Source organism: Anser brachyrhynchus (genome assembly GCF_964034855.1).
Source record: "Anser brachyrhynchus genome assembly, chromosome: 7".
Classification (NCBI taxonomy): Eukaryota; Metazoa; Chordata; class Aves; order Anseriformes; family Anatidae; genus Anser; species Anser brachyrhynchus.
In genome coordinates, this window is record NC_137701.1 from 21,100,224 (window position 1) to 21,117,481 (window position 17,258).

General features: G+C 36.2%; 1 protein-coding gene across 4 annotated transcripts in view; it reads right to left on the reverse strand.

The window, feature by feature from the left end:
• MYO3B (myosin IIIB) overlaps nucleotides 1-17,258 on the reverse strand; it is a gene marked incomplete at its 5' end in the record, with an annotated part of 256,357 nt that overhangs the window by 173,461 nt on the left and 65,638 nt on the right. For 2 of the 4 annotated variants that reach the window (XM_080600926.1, XM_080600928.1), the window contains one exon: nucleotides 9,663-9,728. In XM_080600926.1, the coding sequence (XP_080457052.1) occupies nucleotides 9,663-9,728 (66 nt within the window). Of the gene's footprint in view, nucleotides 1-3,748; nucleotides 9,537-9,662; nucleotides 9,729-12,913; nucleotides 13,587-17,258 lie in introns of those variants that run through there. The other 2 variants (XM_080600929.1, XM_080600930.1) reach the window with 2 other exon arrangements.

Consider the following 17,258-nt stretch of genomic DNA (forward strand, 5'->3'; position numbering starts at 1 on the left):
TAGGATATTTTTGCAATCTCTGTTCGTTTAGAACAGAGATTTTGTTCACTTGAAACAAAAGTGAAGCCTCATGAATTCATAAGACAACTAAGCTAGTAACACACAAGACACAATTGCAATTCCGTGATCCAAGTCTCCGTTCCAAGCTCAGACAGCTTACTGAATATACTCTCAGATGGACAGCAAGATGTCACAACAAAGCAAAGAACTAGTAACTAACAGCTAACAAGTCGTGGGCCACCACTTATGTGCTAGTGAAAAAGGTGTCAGGCTGCCAATATCACTGCAGAAGTTGAGTAAGGTATCTACACTGGAAGCAGTGTTGACACTACAGAAAACATCGATGCATTTACAATGTTAGGGCCTGCAGGGAGGTGAGCATTATTACAGTGCTTTCTACTGTGCCTGCATACACAGTTGCCATAACTGATCAGTACATTCAATCAGGAAATATAGTCCACATCAAGCACAGAAAAAAGAAATCAAGAAGTAATATATACCTTTGAAATCTCATGACATTAACATTTAAGAGGAAGAGTACAGTAACAAAGCAGCTTTTATAAGGTCACTCACTAGAAAGTATTCCTATTCAGTGCGGCCAACAGAAATCAAAGTAAGCATTGTGCATGTGCAAGTAAATATTAAGAAATCATGTCACTGTTGGATTTGCTTCTGAGGAAAGGAGAAAACCAAAGTATCTTCAGATGCTCATCTGAGCATTCATTTAAGACCAATTTGGACAGTTAGCTTAGGCACTGTCAAACATCAACCATACAATTACATACCAAACTAACAAATGTGGTGCACCTGCAATTTAATCCAGTTTGTTTGACCCATGGAAATTACACATAAAAAAAAAAAAAACTTAAGTGGTGAGACTGCCTCCCGCACAGCAAAGTGACTAGAAAATTTACTACAAGATGAGTTTCTCATAAGGTACAATGAAAATATTATCATACTTGGTCTGCAATTTTTTGGATCTAAAATAACTCTAAGAGTAAGTATGCAGAGATTGGAAAAGAAACAAACACTGTACACACTGGCCTTGATGAAAGTCAATCCATTACCTAATTTGAAATTCTACTATCTTCCATCGTGCTTTCTTAGCTGAAAATTAATTCTCAGAATTCATTAGCGTCACTACATTAAACATAGGTTGCAGCCATTTGCTGCAATCTCACAGCCAGGCTCCTAAGCACCACTTCCATTCTGCCACGATTGCAGGCAAAGATGAAGCATTTATTAGCAAAGGATAAGAGCAGCCTCCTGTACACACAGACCCGTCTGAGGCAGCCTGTAAAAACTCACTGCCTGCTTGCACTTGGATGATAACATTGTTGGAACTGCTGTATCTCACCAATGTAAACTGCCATTTTGCAAGTGGCAGATCAGATGACTGAAAAGGGGAGCTATTTTATCAGCATTCATGAGCTAATATTTAGTAATGAATAAATGGAAAGAAATAGATTTCTTAAGAACTGCAGTGGTGGTCTAAATCTCCTGTGTGTTCAGAAACAGAAAACAGTTACTAATGTCCTTCAATATTGCAGGCAAAACTAACCAGAGCAGCAGCATTTTTTTTTTTTTCCAGAAATACTTCTTTATTAAATAATGATTTCTTTCACCATAAATACTTTCTTTAAAAATAAAGCAAGCAGCTACAACTCTTACAGATTAGTTAAATTATAATTTCTCTCTAGTACATTTTTCTTTAATTTTTAATTTTTAAAAATGTTGCATTTTCGGATGATTTCTCAGTTGCTAGCAGGAGATTGGAACTTTTTTTGTCTCATAAACCAAAGACCCAACCAGGCATCTAGTCACTGCTTATCATCTATGTGCACAGACAGTGAACAGGTCATTATTTGGAAAAAATTATGACTCTGTATCAGATTCTATATTAGACTTGAGGAATCCACAGCCTCTGGGCAAGAGAAACTCCCCACTCTGTTCAACAAATGGTTAGATGATCTCCCCATTTGCATAGGTCATGTTATTATTCCTTGAGCTTTATTAATATGCTTGGTTTTGCTACCTATTGTATGTAGTCTTCCTCTAGAGAAAATCAATAGACATAAACATTTTATATCTGAACAATGATGCCTAGCACCTTAGGACCTCTGCCCCCAGTTATGGGGATGTTAACCTATGGCACGTTGCTCTCACGAAGCATGTTCTTACCCGTGTACCTGACAAACATCATTTCCCAGTACTATTTATCAGATTTTGTATTTGTCATGAACTCTAATGCCCTAAATTATTTAGTTGCATAAGGATGAGCATTTAGGAAAATTGTAGCATCCATTCATCGATATGATGGTGCATTATACCCCAAACTAGTCTCTTTTGACATGCTTAATCCTTTCTAGGAAAAAGAAACCAAAACCTCAGCATCTTTTTTTTTTTTTTAAATCTTTATTGCACTCATAAGAACTTTTCTGATCAAACCAGTAATACCCTGAACAAAAGTCAACACTTTTAAGGGAACAGTAAAAGATCAAGAAGAAAAAAATCTCTGAGATTGCTTTTAACTGGCTAAAAATCTCTGAGATTGCTTTTAACTGGCTAAACTACTCCATTCCTATCCAGCACTCTGATGGTTCCTCCTACCTCTGTGCCACATGTAGCTGTGGCAGACGCTGATCAGACACATGCAGGAGAGAGGTGGAGGAGAAAAGTCATCTCATGAATGACATTTGTAATGCTGCAGAGACCTGCCTGCTTCCCCAAAGCCTCCCTGCTTCCCAACCCCAGGCCTGACCCTCCCCCACTGCTGCAGGTCACTCATTTGCAAAAATGAAGTAAAAAGCTGCGACAGCTCTGCCAACTGCATTTCTGTCTTCAGTCCTAATTCAATGGGACATACAGGATACAAATAACCTTATCTTCAGAACTATATATAGCTGCCCCTTCGGAAAAAGGGAATGCTGCCACTGAAGATAGGTTAAATAGGTCTCCTGTCTTGAACCAGCATACCATGATAAATAACAAGTATTTTACTGTTCCTCCTGCTACAATCAGATATCAGAATGAAAGACTGAATTTATGACAAAGTAGTCAATTATCACATGCATAATATAAATTCTGATGCTCTGAACACATTTATATCTTTATTGATCTGCCTTTTGGTAGCAAATGCCATAAATAACTAACCTTACCTAACAATGAGAGAAGTACTCTCATACTGAAATGTCACCAGCACTTGTTTTCTAAATAAATCTTCTTTATGTTTCACTTTTAACATCAGGCACCACATAGTGTAATTTAGAAGATACACTTGAAACCTAAGAAATGTTCATTCACTGAAATTGTAAAATGAAGTGTAGCAAATAGCCTTCCCTTTTCTACAGGTTCAAATATTACAACAGGTTTCCCACCCTCCTTTGGGTTGTGTAGACACGGTAGTTTGCTCTGGCTCATATAGGTGGCTTAGAGAATAAACAAGGGAAATTGTGGAGTGGCCCCCCTCAGCTCTTGGTCAGACTTTGCTCTTGTTGAAACCCTTAGAATTTCACCAAAGACACCAGAAATTCCACCACTAATTCTAGCAAGCATCTCAAAACTAATCAAATGCATTTTATACATGTAAATGCATATTGTACAGTGAAATCACTTTTTTTCCTATCCTTTTACCTGGAATGGGTCTGCTCTATTTCTTTGGCCTGTACTTGCAGACCTGAGAGCACAAAAAGCTTTTAGAACCTTTTATAATTGAAGCTTTTTATTATAAACAATATGCTTTGCAGTTGTATCAAGCATTCTCCCTTAGGTCTTATAACCCTTTTTAGTGACAGCGTGAAGCTGATTTGAGGCAGCTGAAGCACAGAAAAAGATAGGAGATATGGAAAGCATAGTCAGATGCTGACAGCATATTTCTTCTACATCTTACATCATAGCTGGAAGGAAGAAAAGAACAGAGAGATCTTTTCCTTCCTTTAGTGTTTAGTGCACTCTTCCCTAGTAAAAAAGGAGAGATGCTAAGAGGGCAATTGTAGATCCACTATGCCAATGACAGAGCGGTTGGGAAAAGTCTCTCACACACCATTAAACAGACTGTTTAATGCCCACTGCTGTGAAACTCCAAATACAGTCACACTGACATCTCCATACAAGCTAACAAACACCTGGGCAGATGAGACCAGGTTAGTTCTACTAGCTGAAAGTCCACAGGCAACAGCAACTTTCTTCCCAGCACCGTGTGCCTGATCTGTCCTGTATGCCACAGCCCACAAGAGAACACACCTGTGCTCCCTGGAGCCTGCCTTAATCTACCTAGCAGTATGTTGGACTGCTCCATTCCCAGGTCTGATGATGATTATTGGGTGACTTTGAGCAAGACAACTTTTTCTCCAGTTGTGAAACCTGGGATTAAACTCACGTCTTCATGCTGCAAGTCTGGCTGACAGGAAGGAGGCATTATTACGCTACTGATGCTTAATCAGTCCAATGCAAAGGTACCCTTGTCAGTCAGAAATTGTGCTTTCCCTTTCCTGAGTCAAATTTTTACTGCTTATATTTCCATACTTCTGCCTTTCATATCATCACAAATGCATTGCAAACAAAACTGGATCATCTAGAACATACGTTAAACCCTTTCTTTGACAACTAGAATAATTTAACTGGAACAGGTCTTGAGTCCTCCCCTAAAACAAACTACTACAAATTCAGCACAGACATATTCCACTTCTCTACCTCACTAGAATCTGTCAAGAAGTAAAACTGGAACAGTTCAGGTTTAAATACGGGCTAATAGTGTTAGGCAACTTCAGAAAGGAGTATGGTAGAAAGTATCAGTCAGAGGCAAAAAGAAAGGACAACATTGTTTTTTCCAGGATCATAGACCAATGGCAACACAAGAGTGGCTGGAAATCCAGCTTCTACTAAAAAGTGGACAGAAGCTTAGAGATTGTGGCAAGAATGTACCGGATGTGAGCACAGTCCTTACAGAAATACAAGACAAAAGGCTGATGGATTAGACTAAATGCAGATTCTCTGAGATGCCACTTATTTATAAAACACAAGTGGGATTCTGGCACTCAATGACAACATGAGCTCAAAGAACAGAGTAAGAAAACTGCCTCTCAGGCAACTATTTCACATGTTGTCTTTTATACTATAATCTTAAATGCAGCATACTATTCCTAAAATCGCTAATGCTCCCCAACTAGACTTGCCACTTCAGCATAGATACTTATCTTGCTTACTACAATATCCTTAGGAAGTAAACTGTTGGTGTTTACGATTGGGAATAGCAAACCAATGAACCCACAAACCAAAGAGAAGAATGACTACTTATCTCTAATGGTAAGGAACTCAACAGGCTACTTTACTGAGTGAAACATCCTGATACTATGACATTTCTATAATTTAGCATGATATATTACAGGGTCAGGGCTTCAAACTTCCACGGGAGTTTCTCACCTCTATGCAAAATTGCAGCTTTTTACTAAAACTGCTCATTAGAAAGCTAGAGATAATTATATCCATCATATATGCCCATTCATCTGTATAAAAATGTCTCGCGCAATACTCAAAAGTGTTGGAGGTCTTTTGTCAGGTATTACAATTTAGCATTTCAAATTCATCTCTTGCTGGATTCTCAAACTCTACAGCTATGAATAAAATGGAAAAAGTTACAGATTTCCTGGTAACCTTGCACATCACAATCTGCATCTTTCTGTCATTTACAAACCCCTTGGTTTTTCTAGACACTATGAAGTCAGTGAGTTATGTCAACTGCATATTGTGTACTCAAGTGACAGAAACAGTGAAATGGTCTTTAAGTAATATGAACAGAATGTCGTTAAACAACTGTTTAGATTGTGAAAAAAAGGTGATATGCATTCAGAGAAGTTATACAACCTGTATAATCTGTATGATCTATTAATCGAATTACTCTGATGTAGTCTCAACAATATGAAATTCAGCTTGTGAGGCTGTTTAATAATGAGTGAAAAAAAATAAGTTTATTGAGACTGAAAATTAAATTGGTATTGTATTTGCAATGTCATTGCTGAAGTAAATGTTATGTTCTGATGACGAATGTGACCATAAATTCTGGAAGTTCATATTTTGACTTTACTACCTAAATTTCTTTTCTTTACGTTCCTCCAGTTCATGAAAGACTAATTAATTTAAAGAACCATAATAGCTACTCATTGGTTAAATAAATTTAAAAGCAGAATGTCTGTTCCTGGAGATACCATTGCTCATTTTAATTAAGATTACCATTTGGTGATGTAATGTAAATAAAGGTTATCATGTCCTTCTGCTCCAAGAGATCTATCCCTAGAGATCAGTCAAGACTTAAACTGCCAAGAAAATTATTTGCAGCATACAAGCTAATTTTAGTGTATGTGTTGTTTGTTTGTTTTTTTAAAATTAATTTTAACATACAGTCTACATTATTTTATGAATGAGTTCTGAAGTACTCTATGTCTAAAATGTGTTAGACAAATTTTTATCTTGAGAGAGCAATAACATCTGTGCTGTAGCAATTGAAAAATTAGCTTCACAAACATAGGCAAACAGTGAACTCGTCAAAACTGGTATTTATTTGAACATAGAAATGAACGCAGGTAAAAGTCTACCATTTTTAGGAGCCAATCCTCCAACAACTGATGCGGTTGTTTACATGGCCTTATAGGAATGATAATCCCTATTGATATATAGTTAAAAATAAACAGATAACTAATTCTTTCTCACATTATGAGCGGAGCAGCCAAGCTCTTCGTGGACAACTACAGTAGCACAGATAAAGAGGCATACCTAAAAACTTTACTGACCCATTTAAAAGTAATTATGTGCTGCATGTATCTCAGTAGATACCAAATATAAAATTAGACTGCTGCCAAAGATCACTTGGCTGAAGTTGTATCTTCTCGATTTTTTAAAACAAAGTATCTATCTTGATTAGCTGTATCATTGTGAAAACCCTTGAGGATATTACAGTCTTTATCTCAAGTCAAGGTAAAAAATACTGAAAATAAAAAAATAAATTCACCAAGCTATGAACCACCTTGGCCTGTTCTCCATTCAGACTTTGTAAATACGTATCTGACATAAACATGCTGCTGCAATATTGTCTGTCTTGGAGCAGTAGAGTTCAAGCCCAAAATACAGACTTTACTTTTGAAAAAAATAAAGTATTATTTTAACAATTTAAAGAGCTACCCACAAAAATATATTGAAACTTCCAGCTCAGGCATGTTGCAAATCACTATAACATGAGAGATCATTTATAGCAAAAATGTGTCTCGAAACAGTGAAAAGCATTCTGGCATTTCAAGGCATTACAATGGGGGGAAAAGGCTACAATGACCAGGTTTGGCAATTTTGACATAGATGAAATTATTGTGTCAACAGAACTGAAGTCAGAAGTGTGCTTAGCTACAGATGAACGCTTGTATTTTTCCAGTACACAGGTCTGGCCCACAGCTTGAACCAGATAAGCTTGTTATGCAAATGATGTTAGCCATCAGGAAGGAGATAGATAATAAAATTATTTTAAAGCTAACCACTCATCACAAGGGAGACAGAAACATCAAGCTAGGTCTTAACATATGGATAAAAGGCAGTATGGAATTTATACAATTGCTGCTTTTAATTTATCATAACTAAGCTGTCACAAAGGCAGGCATCATCAAATACATACCTAATGCACATAAATGAGCCAATTACCAGTAATGGCTAAAAGGTTTGCAGTTGTATGATTCAACGTGTCTTTTTGTTTGTTTGTTTTTGTTTTTGTTTTGTTTTGTTTTCTAGAGAATCCACTAGTGTAAATCCAAGCCCTCATAATGATATTTTGTAACCTCTGCTTCATAACAACCTTAATAAGACATGCACAAGAATGAAGCAATGTCATGGAGAATTCCCCTTCAGCGTTCTCTTACAGGTCTCTGTAAGAACAGTAAATTTATTACAATTGTTGCATTTCTTCATGTTAAGAAATTGCCTGCAAGTATGCTTCCTTACTTCATTGTGTGCATTACTGTAAAAATTAAAAACAAGATCTGCAAACCTGCAGATGTTGCTGGTGAGAGGAAGTAATTAAGCAAAGTAATTAAAAATCAATCTGATTAAAAATATACAATTTGAAGATATCAAAAACCCAAAGGACAAGATTAAAACAAGTATAGTTATAAAGTCTGATTTCTGATAAGAACAATGCATGCTGCACTAAAGGACTAAACAAATGATAAACTTCATTTTTTGTATTGTTCTCAAGCTCAGCAGAGACTTCTAAAAAGGAAGACCCTAAGAAAGAAACAAATGGATTCTGGTGCAGAGGCACAATGTTTCCGAGAAAGGAATGTAATCTTCGTACTTACCTGGCGCACTGACTCTCTAAAGCACAAATGGAACATAACCTCCTTGCACTAGAGTTCCCCAAAATATCAGGTACTGTCCATATATACTGTAAAAAGAATGTTTCTCTATAATAGAAGGGAATTCATCCACCACGCAGTGACTTCTGTAGTTAACCACTGATTCTGCCACAGATTACAATGTTCACTGCTGAGTAGAAAAGGACAGGCATTATGGAGAAACAGAACTCAGGTCAACCTGCTTTAAAAGGATGTACTTCTACTACCTGCTCTTTAAGAGATCCTGAGTCACACTGCAGCAATGACAGTAATGGCCTTCCACTATATGCTATTAAAGTTTGCCCCATCTTGCTGCCTGATTTAAAGATCAGCATAGTAAATAAGAATATTTTTTTTATTTTTATTCACATTAATCTTTCTATTTTAACTTCTTCTAAAATGGGAAGACACTACTGCACAACTGACTGAAAAACTTACCAGGTATGGATATTGTAATCCTCCACAAGAAACTATACGTGCATTGAGATAGGACAGATTAAATGTGGAAACGTACAGGTTTCCAAACCTATCTTAAAAAGTCAATATTGGCCAGCAGTGTTCAAAGTATTTGGTTATCTGAACAGTGTGAACTTCCCAGAGTTTGATAATATTATCCCCCATGTTACACAGTTTAAGCTGTATTCAGTCACAATGAAATTCGGTCACAAACAAACCCCCAAAATCGCTTGTAGAAGTTGCTCTAAGATTTATGAATATAATGCTAACAGCTAGTAAAGTACAATTTCTTAGTTTCACTGTAAAAAGAAAAAGGCAAAACAAGAGCATATTTCAGTTCAATGTAGCATTCAGGTAACATGTTACACTTTTGGTACAACTCATGTTCATCTACATATTGAGTATACAATTTACATATTGAGTATACTGCTGAATATTTGTAAGGTGGAAAAAGACAACTATTGTCCATCTGGTCTTTATATTCTTATTTTAAATTGACCAGCAGTCATTTTCACTAATCCATTTTCTCTTCGACACAGAAGTCCACTCCAAAACGATCAAGACAATCAGGTATATTATAAACATGCCCCAGGTTTAACAAAAAGTCAAGAAGCGAATCAACTACAGAGTTAAAAGAAGCTGTGAAACAAATTACATGAGAAGATCAAACTGTGCTCTATAGCTCTCAAAAACTGAAGAACAGTTTAGAATCTATGAAAAGAAAACTGAAGTTAAAAACCGGCAAAAGTAACAACTCCATAAATAAATTCTGCTTTCAGATTTAGACACACACAGGTGTTGCTGAATAAACTAGTTTTAAAAGAAAATAAAACTCACTGTGAAATGAAATGATTGAATCCTCTGCACCATTTTTCAGGATGTAGCAAAGTAGGAGGAGGATTTCTGAAAAAAAAATAAAATAAAGTTTTGGGGGTTACAATGGTAATGTTTACCAGAATTTTCTCACAAATAGTCATCAGAGATGATACTGGTTCTACTAGGAATAAAATGATGGTGGAGAAAGTAATGCCCAAGTGGTCTACATGTCCTTCAGAGGCCTGTTGGTTTTTTCTTGCTGCTGCTTTTTCATTGACAGTTTTCCTCTTTTCATGTCCTTCTCCTTTTATGTCAATACCTTTGAAGTTGGCAGTCAGTAATGCTCACAGTGTGCTTCCCAGCATTTCCCTTTTAATTCAGACTGACTCAGAAAAGATCAACTGAGACTGGAAGATTAACCTAGCTATCACAGCCTTTTAGCCCTTTACCCCAGATCACTGACTCTAACCATGACTTTTTAAGTATGGATATCATCAAAATAAGAACCACCAAGTTGTCAACAAACTGTAGGATTTTCAGTCCAGATTTCAACTGGTATTCAGTTTGGATGACTCAGGAGATAAAGTCTCCATGCTGTAAACTCTATTAAAAATAGATGTCATTATTTAAAATGACATTTAGCAGACAGTATTTTTATATTACATACTCTCTTCCACAGGAATTATCTTAAACTCTGATGGGTTCCATGTTACTTGATATATTATTATTTTCCTTTCTGACCGTTACAATTAAATTACATAAACATACAGAGAAAGGCTTATAGGTCAAGTTAAGTGGACCAAATTTCAGTGGGTCAACCTACAACAAGAAGTATTCATAAACTGCATATTGTACTATTACCTTCCAAAGTTTTTTTTCAGCAGCTTAAGATTTATTAAGTATTGAAGTCCATTTAACTTCCTAAGATTAAACTTTTATTTTATAAAACCTTAATGATTTGTCCTTTGCTGCATTTGGCAGCTCAATACAAATGACCACATACCGCTGAATTGGCAAAAAAAAATAAATAAATCACATGACTTATTCGACAACAGAAACATTCACTAATAGTCTGGGTTATATAACAAATTGCTTCATTTATACCAGGGCCACATATGACAGCAACACACTGTTTGGAAACATCTCACAGAACAAAAAGGCAAAAAACATAAATACAACATAAATTAGAGTTGATCTGCATAGCGGTCTTGAATTTTTCACACATTGATTCAGAGTAGTTCCATTTAACAATTACTCTCAAACAAAACACTAAAAGGAAAAGAAGAAAGGAAAAGACCATGTGGCTTTGTTGTAGATGGATCATTTTTGTTCATCTGTATCTACTCAAAACAAATGCAGTCATCTAATTTCACTGCAGGCTGTCATGTTTTCCAGGATGAATATGTTATTACCTTCCTCTTTTCTTATAGAAGACTCAGGGAACACAATTTTCTTCTTGAAGTGAAGAAATCCAGAATGCTTGAGATGTGCATCACTTAACAGATATATTATTAGAAAAAAAGATATGATTGGTTATTTTCAATTACAATAATGTTTCAGTGCTCTCTTCCATTTACCAGGTTCATATATTCATACACATCACAGAATGCGTGGCTGTGTATGAACATAAAAAAGCAAAAACAGCAAAGGATTTCAAGAGGTACTCCAAGATAAAAACCTTGTATCGAAGAAAGGTAATCTTTAAAAACCTCTTTCTCTATAATGAAAATGGTTATCAGTCCACACAACCTACATGCATGACCTCTGGACAGAGCTTTAATAGACTCGCAGCTGGGGATAGCGCCAGCTATGTTATTTAGTCTTTATTTTGCAGGAATAGCACTCTATCTGACAACTTGAGTTCTGGTAAGAGCAACTTTTTTATTGTACTGCATGGAAATATAATGCATTTCTTTTTAGAATGACGCCAACATTTTGAATTTCACTGCAAAATAATTCATTTTTACAAAAGCTCAGGTACTGTTCATGAAATACGTAGTTTCGTCTTTCCTCTTCAGACTGTTCTTAAAAACCTTCCAGGGTGGTAATGATGGTGCTTACAAAAAGCATACTGTTTGGAGGCACTATTCCTCTTACAAGGAACTTCTTCAAGAAGGAAAAAAAGACACATGGGTACTTACGTTAGTTGCAGGTGTTATGATGGAAACAGGTGTGATTTCATCACAGAAGAACAGATGAGCAGAACAGACGTCATTCAGGAAATACATTCAGTCATTGGCAGGTTAATGATTAATGAAGTAAGTCATGTTTTAACCACACAGAACATGCTTTGTCCAATGAATTACTAAGCTACTAAGCACTTGCTGGTAGCTACTGAATACTCTCTCAGAGGTGGCTGAGTATGCCATGTGCCAAATCATGAATTGTGGACACACACACATACACAACCAAGGAATCTGTAACTCTATAGATGTCTTCTTGAGCTCAATAACTTTGGTATTGTTGATAGAAGATGATACATTGTTCTTAATTTGTCTGTAGTAAGATCATAAAATTAGTAGTCCTTTGTTCTTAAATCACTAAATTGATGCTTGAAGTACCCCATCTATAAAATTGGACTAAATGGGTCCAGAACCTTAACTCTTTTAACATCTGTAAAGCACATTGTTGCCCTCTGGTGAAAGGCATTACCTAAATGCAAGGTACAAAATAGGCTCACCCTCTTCTGCTATTATGCCCATAAAGAATTTCCAGGAAGGAGCATAAGAGGGTCAGTTAAGCTTCCCCAACATCTCTTCAACTAACACAACACAAAGTGTGATTCATGATGATGGCAGAAAAATTCATCACTTCCACAGCACCTCCAGAGGTGATATCACTTAAACCCAACTTTTAGTCTAACACAAGATGCCAGATATGCAAGGGCAACTCGCTATCCAAGAATTTAAGTTGTTTTGTTTGTTTTGTGAGCATATTAAATCCTTTGCAGTTTGAAATTAATAATCCATTAAAACATCTGCAATTCATACCGCTTTAAAGATAAAAGGTAAAACAACTCATACATAATCAGATGCTAAACCACAGAGAAATACAACACTTGCCTCACAACTTTGGCTTATCAAATTTCCAACTAAGGCCATTTGTGACTCCAGATTATATTAAACACAGCACATGCAGTTCTATGGCTTTTGTATCCTTGCATCAGCTGACATCACTGAATTTCAGCAACATCTGGCAGCTTCTACAGTACTCAGAACACATTCACAGAAAAACTGAAAGCTATACCTCTTGTTAACTTGCTGCCATAATTTACCATCTTCATATAAAATCAGAACACTGCATGCAACCTCTCAATCACCTTTGCCACATATACAACAAGCTGAAGGACAATGTAGTCTTATTTTCTACTATAAGAGATGGAAATTAGGAGAAGTAGATATCTGACTGAAAAAAGCGAGTATAATTGGGCTTGCCTTTTGAAAATGTTCTCTTTGGAAGCAAGATGAGTAATCAACCATTTATTTCCCAACATTGTGTCTTTTATCCTTTCTTTCTATAATTCATAATTAGTCATAGAACTACATGCTCTATTTCCTTAGGCAGATGTATTGCTCTTGTGAGGAGCTGGTCACATACTCTCATATTCAGTGTCTTCCATGGTCATAGTGATCCTGTGTTTCAACGGGAGCTTTGCTTCAGTAAGGACTGCAGGGTTCAGCCTGTATCAGAGACCTCATGCAGAAGCAGTGTTCCTTAGAACACGACATTAGCAAGCTTATCAAACAAGAACTGCTGCTGAATTCTCAATGATACATGTACAGTTATGTGCTAGAAATAGTTTAATATGTTGAGCTTTATGTGTTCCCCGTCATTCAGCCTGCCTCCAAAGTCACAGCTGGTGAAACAAAATCAGTCATTTTACCACAATAAGGCCAATGATGCAGTTCAGTGAACACCATTCATCCTTTACAGTAAGATGTGAGCCTAATTACAGAACACAGATAATAGATTTTTATTGGGAAAAGGAAAATAAATATTTTCATCTTAAAATACATCTATCAAAAAAATAAATAAAATTGAAAACACATTTACTATTTTTTTTAAATTACTTCAGTAAACTTAGCCACATAAGCCAAAACCAAGATAGGGCCTCCAATGACCAGATTGTATCATCAGCCTACCACACTGTTTCTAATAAGAAATTAGCAGATGAACCTCCAACACCTGTCACCATGAACACGCTCTGGCAGTCACAGCCCCATACATGCATGTTGCAATTTATTTATTTTTTAAGCATACTAAATATAGGGCAACCAGAGACAATAGTTCTGTTGACAGTTGCCTAGGTTTACAGGTAGACAGATTTTACATGAAATTAAACCATTTGTGCCTGTTTCCAAAAGCTAAGTGAAAAAGACATAGAAAAAGCAGAAAGTTAACCATGTATATAATGAGATTTCCTTACAAAAGGTTACATAAAACAAACGGTTTGTATTTAAGTAAGTGAACGCTTGACATTAATTAGTACCTGACCAATTCTCAAATTCTCAAATTTTAAATCCTGTTCTGCAAAGCATCCCCACATTGGGTAAGTCACTGAAAATAACAAAAGGATTCTCAACAAGATTCAGAGGATTTCCTGGTTTGTGGCCCATTCAAATCAGTAAGAGGTTTCCATTGATCTAACTGAATAATTCACATCCTAAACACTCCCCCATTCATCTGCCTCCTACTAAAGGCTACTCAAGTTTGATTTACTTTCAGTATTATATTTCACCGAAGTTCACTCAGTAGAAAGCAGGGTACTGCCTTCAGCTCTGTAAGGCTAAGATAGAAACTGCAGAGTTTCCAAGCAGGAGTGGAGAATCAGCACAAAATCCTCCATGTATTTGAAGGCAGGCCTTTGAAATTACTTCTTCAAAAGGGGTGGGATGGGGAGGGGAACAGAGGAAAGGTATGCTCCTGCCAAATTCACTCTCCAGCCGCCTTCTCACTTGGAAATGATTCACTTCTGCTTCGGAATAGTTTCTCCTTTTCCACTCTACTTCCCTTTTCCCTGAAAGGATTGTTCTACTTATGTAAATATCTCGTTCTAAACTGTTAAAGCACAACTTCAATTCTTATTTGCTAGAATATTAAAGGTGTATCTACTGAAATAATGTGGAAGTGCCTTAATTCTAACAAGGAGAGCAAGGATATGCTGCTTTAAACCAAGGTCAAAACCTACTACGGTAACGTAATCAAAATCTACCCAGGAAACAGTTAAGAGAGAGCAGAATACACTCCTGCCTCATTGCTGAAAGAAAAAAAAAAAAAGTTCTCCTTGCCCAAGTATTTTGCTGTCTTTTATTTACAGAGTTATCTGATATTTCCCCCTTCACTGGAATGGATGTTCTGTTTGTTCCATAGGCTATACATAGTGCTAAAGTCTGTAAAGCAAATGTATATTGAGTTGAATGTTAAATTGACAAATACAGATAAGAGACTGTAGGATCCTAATTACTAGAAAGGGTCTAAGTTAACAATCCACTTTTAAAACTTTTTTTTTTTTAAAAAAGGGTCCTGATCCAGTAAAATGCAAATTGAACACCTGCTTACATTCTTTCTTAGAAAAGAATGATGGCTCTGCATTTTGTGATGTATAACTCCACACTTGCCCTCTTTTGGTTGTGATTTTACATGACTATTTATTCTGATGCTGCTAAGTAAGCAAACTAGTGGATTAACAACAAACTACAGGTCTGGCTGTAAAACAAATATAAAACCATAAGTGAACAAAATATCAACTACCTCTTTAAAACACATTTAAATGAAGATTTATTCACAGGTCTCCAGCTTAGAATATTTCATCAGCCAGCATAATAATGAGCAAAAATAAATGGTAAAAGATAGTCAGTTCCAGAATTATGCACAAACCTCCTTTTGATTTTCAAGATTCATTTTATGCATTGCCGAAAGACAAGCACTTCAGGAAGAATATAAAGAGGCTGTCAAAAGAAATGTCCTAAGAAACCTTCTTCACACGAACAATCCTGTGTTCAAAATGGTAAATATAAAAGTCACCTTTAAAGTAATGAGTATGGAAATAAATAATGTGCTAAGCACATTAAATTATTTTGAATGTCAAATAACCAGCTTCAGAAAATGCATTAAAAAAATATCTTTTTTTTTCCTTTTTTAAACTTTATACAGACAAAGAAAATGGATGAAAAAGTATTGTGAAGTGTTCTGCTTGGGAACATCTGGATTATCTTTGACTTTTTCCCTTGAACGCTGCAATTCACAGGCCACTGGTTTCAGTCAGATTTGGCAGCTGCAAGGTTTCATTAGCCTTTTTCAGGACTTGACAAGGCATCATTTATTCCTGTCATTTACTCTTCAGTTTCCAGTTTCAGTTTCTGGTTTCACTGAGACAGAAACAAGTATTTTATTTCAGAAATACTTTTTGATGGAGGTGAACTCACACAGTTTTGCATTCCAGTGGTCAAGCTTTAAAACAGACAGCATAATTGAATTACAATTATGCTTTGTCATCTCATTTATTCACAGAAGTTTCAGAGAGCTAAAGAGGCACAAGCAAATTAACAGCAATTGAAACTGAGGAAGTAACAATAGAGATTTTTATTTATAATCATTTCACATCTTAACTGCAATACAGTATTTTGCTTTTCTATTAAAACCATGCCTCTGTCAATTTGCAAAGCGAGAGAACTGACAGTTGTGAAAGAAATAAAGATGGGACAGTAATATTTCTGTGCCTGGCTGAAACGCGTATCGTGTTGTCTAGACACTAAAATTCTGTAGCTGGAACAGTAGGATACTGCAATTACACTGCATATTTGTAGAGTTGTCGTAGAAAATAAAGCATCTTAAAGTGAAAATTGCATAGGTAAATTTCTAAGGGCAAATCCTCAACCATACGTGTTTCAAATCCCCACTGTATGGCAGCTAGCTTATGAGGCCTGAGTAGGCTACCAGCCTGAGGTCCCTGCCCAGTGGAGCAGATCCACTCTCGGAAAGCTAAAATTTGGCTCAACAAGAGGAAGGCTGAGATGCTGCAAATTGTTTATCATAAGTGGAGGAAAAGGAACTTATATGACTAACATATATAAAAGGTCTTTGATAATTTCAGACAAGCAGTTAATAAGAGATGACTAAGATATAGTTGACAGGAAAATGCAAGTGGAAAAAGCAAGAAACGGTCAGAAGAAATTGGGATACTGTTACAACAGAGAAGCAAGATCATCCTCACCGAGGGTAACTTCACTCTGTCATTCCAGGGGCCAAAAAATACTAACCATAAGATTAATTTTCATCCCAAGAAGGCAGCTTCATTCAGGTACTGAACGAGGAATCAGAATATAAAATTTTCTGTTCTAACCACCTCTGCCAGTAAACTTCTATGATATACTGGGCAAAACTTTTTGCTACTTGTACTTCTTTACTTTTATTTCTTTATTGCCTAATTTGGCTTTTATTTTCAAAGAGGAAGACACTTTCTTATCCTTCCATTTCTGAGAGAGAGATGAACCTTTTCTTAGTTGAGGCTCTACGGAAATATGAACAAACGCAACAATAACCTCATAAAATAAGTTTATTACTATATGCTTGATATGGCTAGTACTGAACATGGAATTCAGTCATTATGGTTGATGA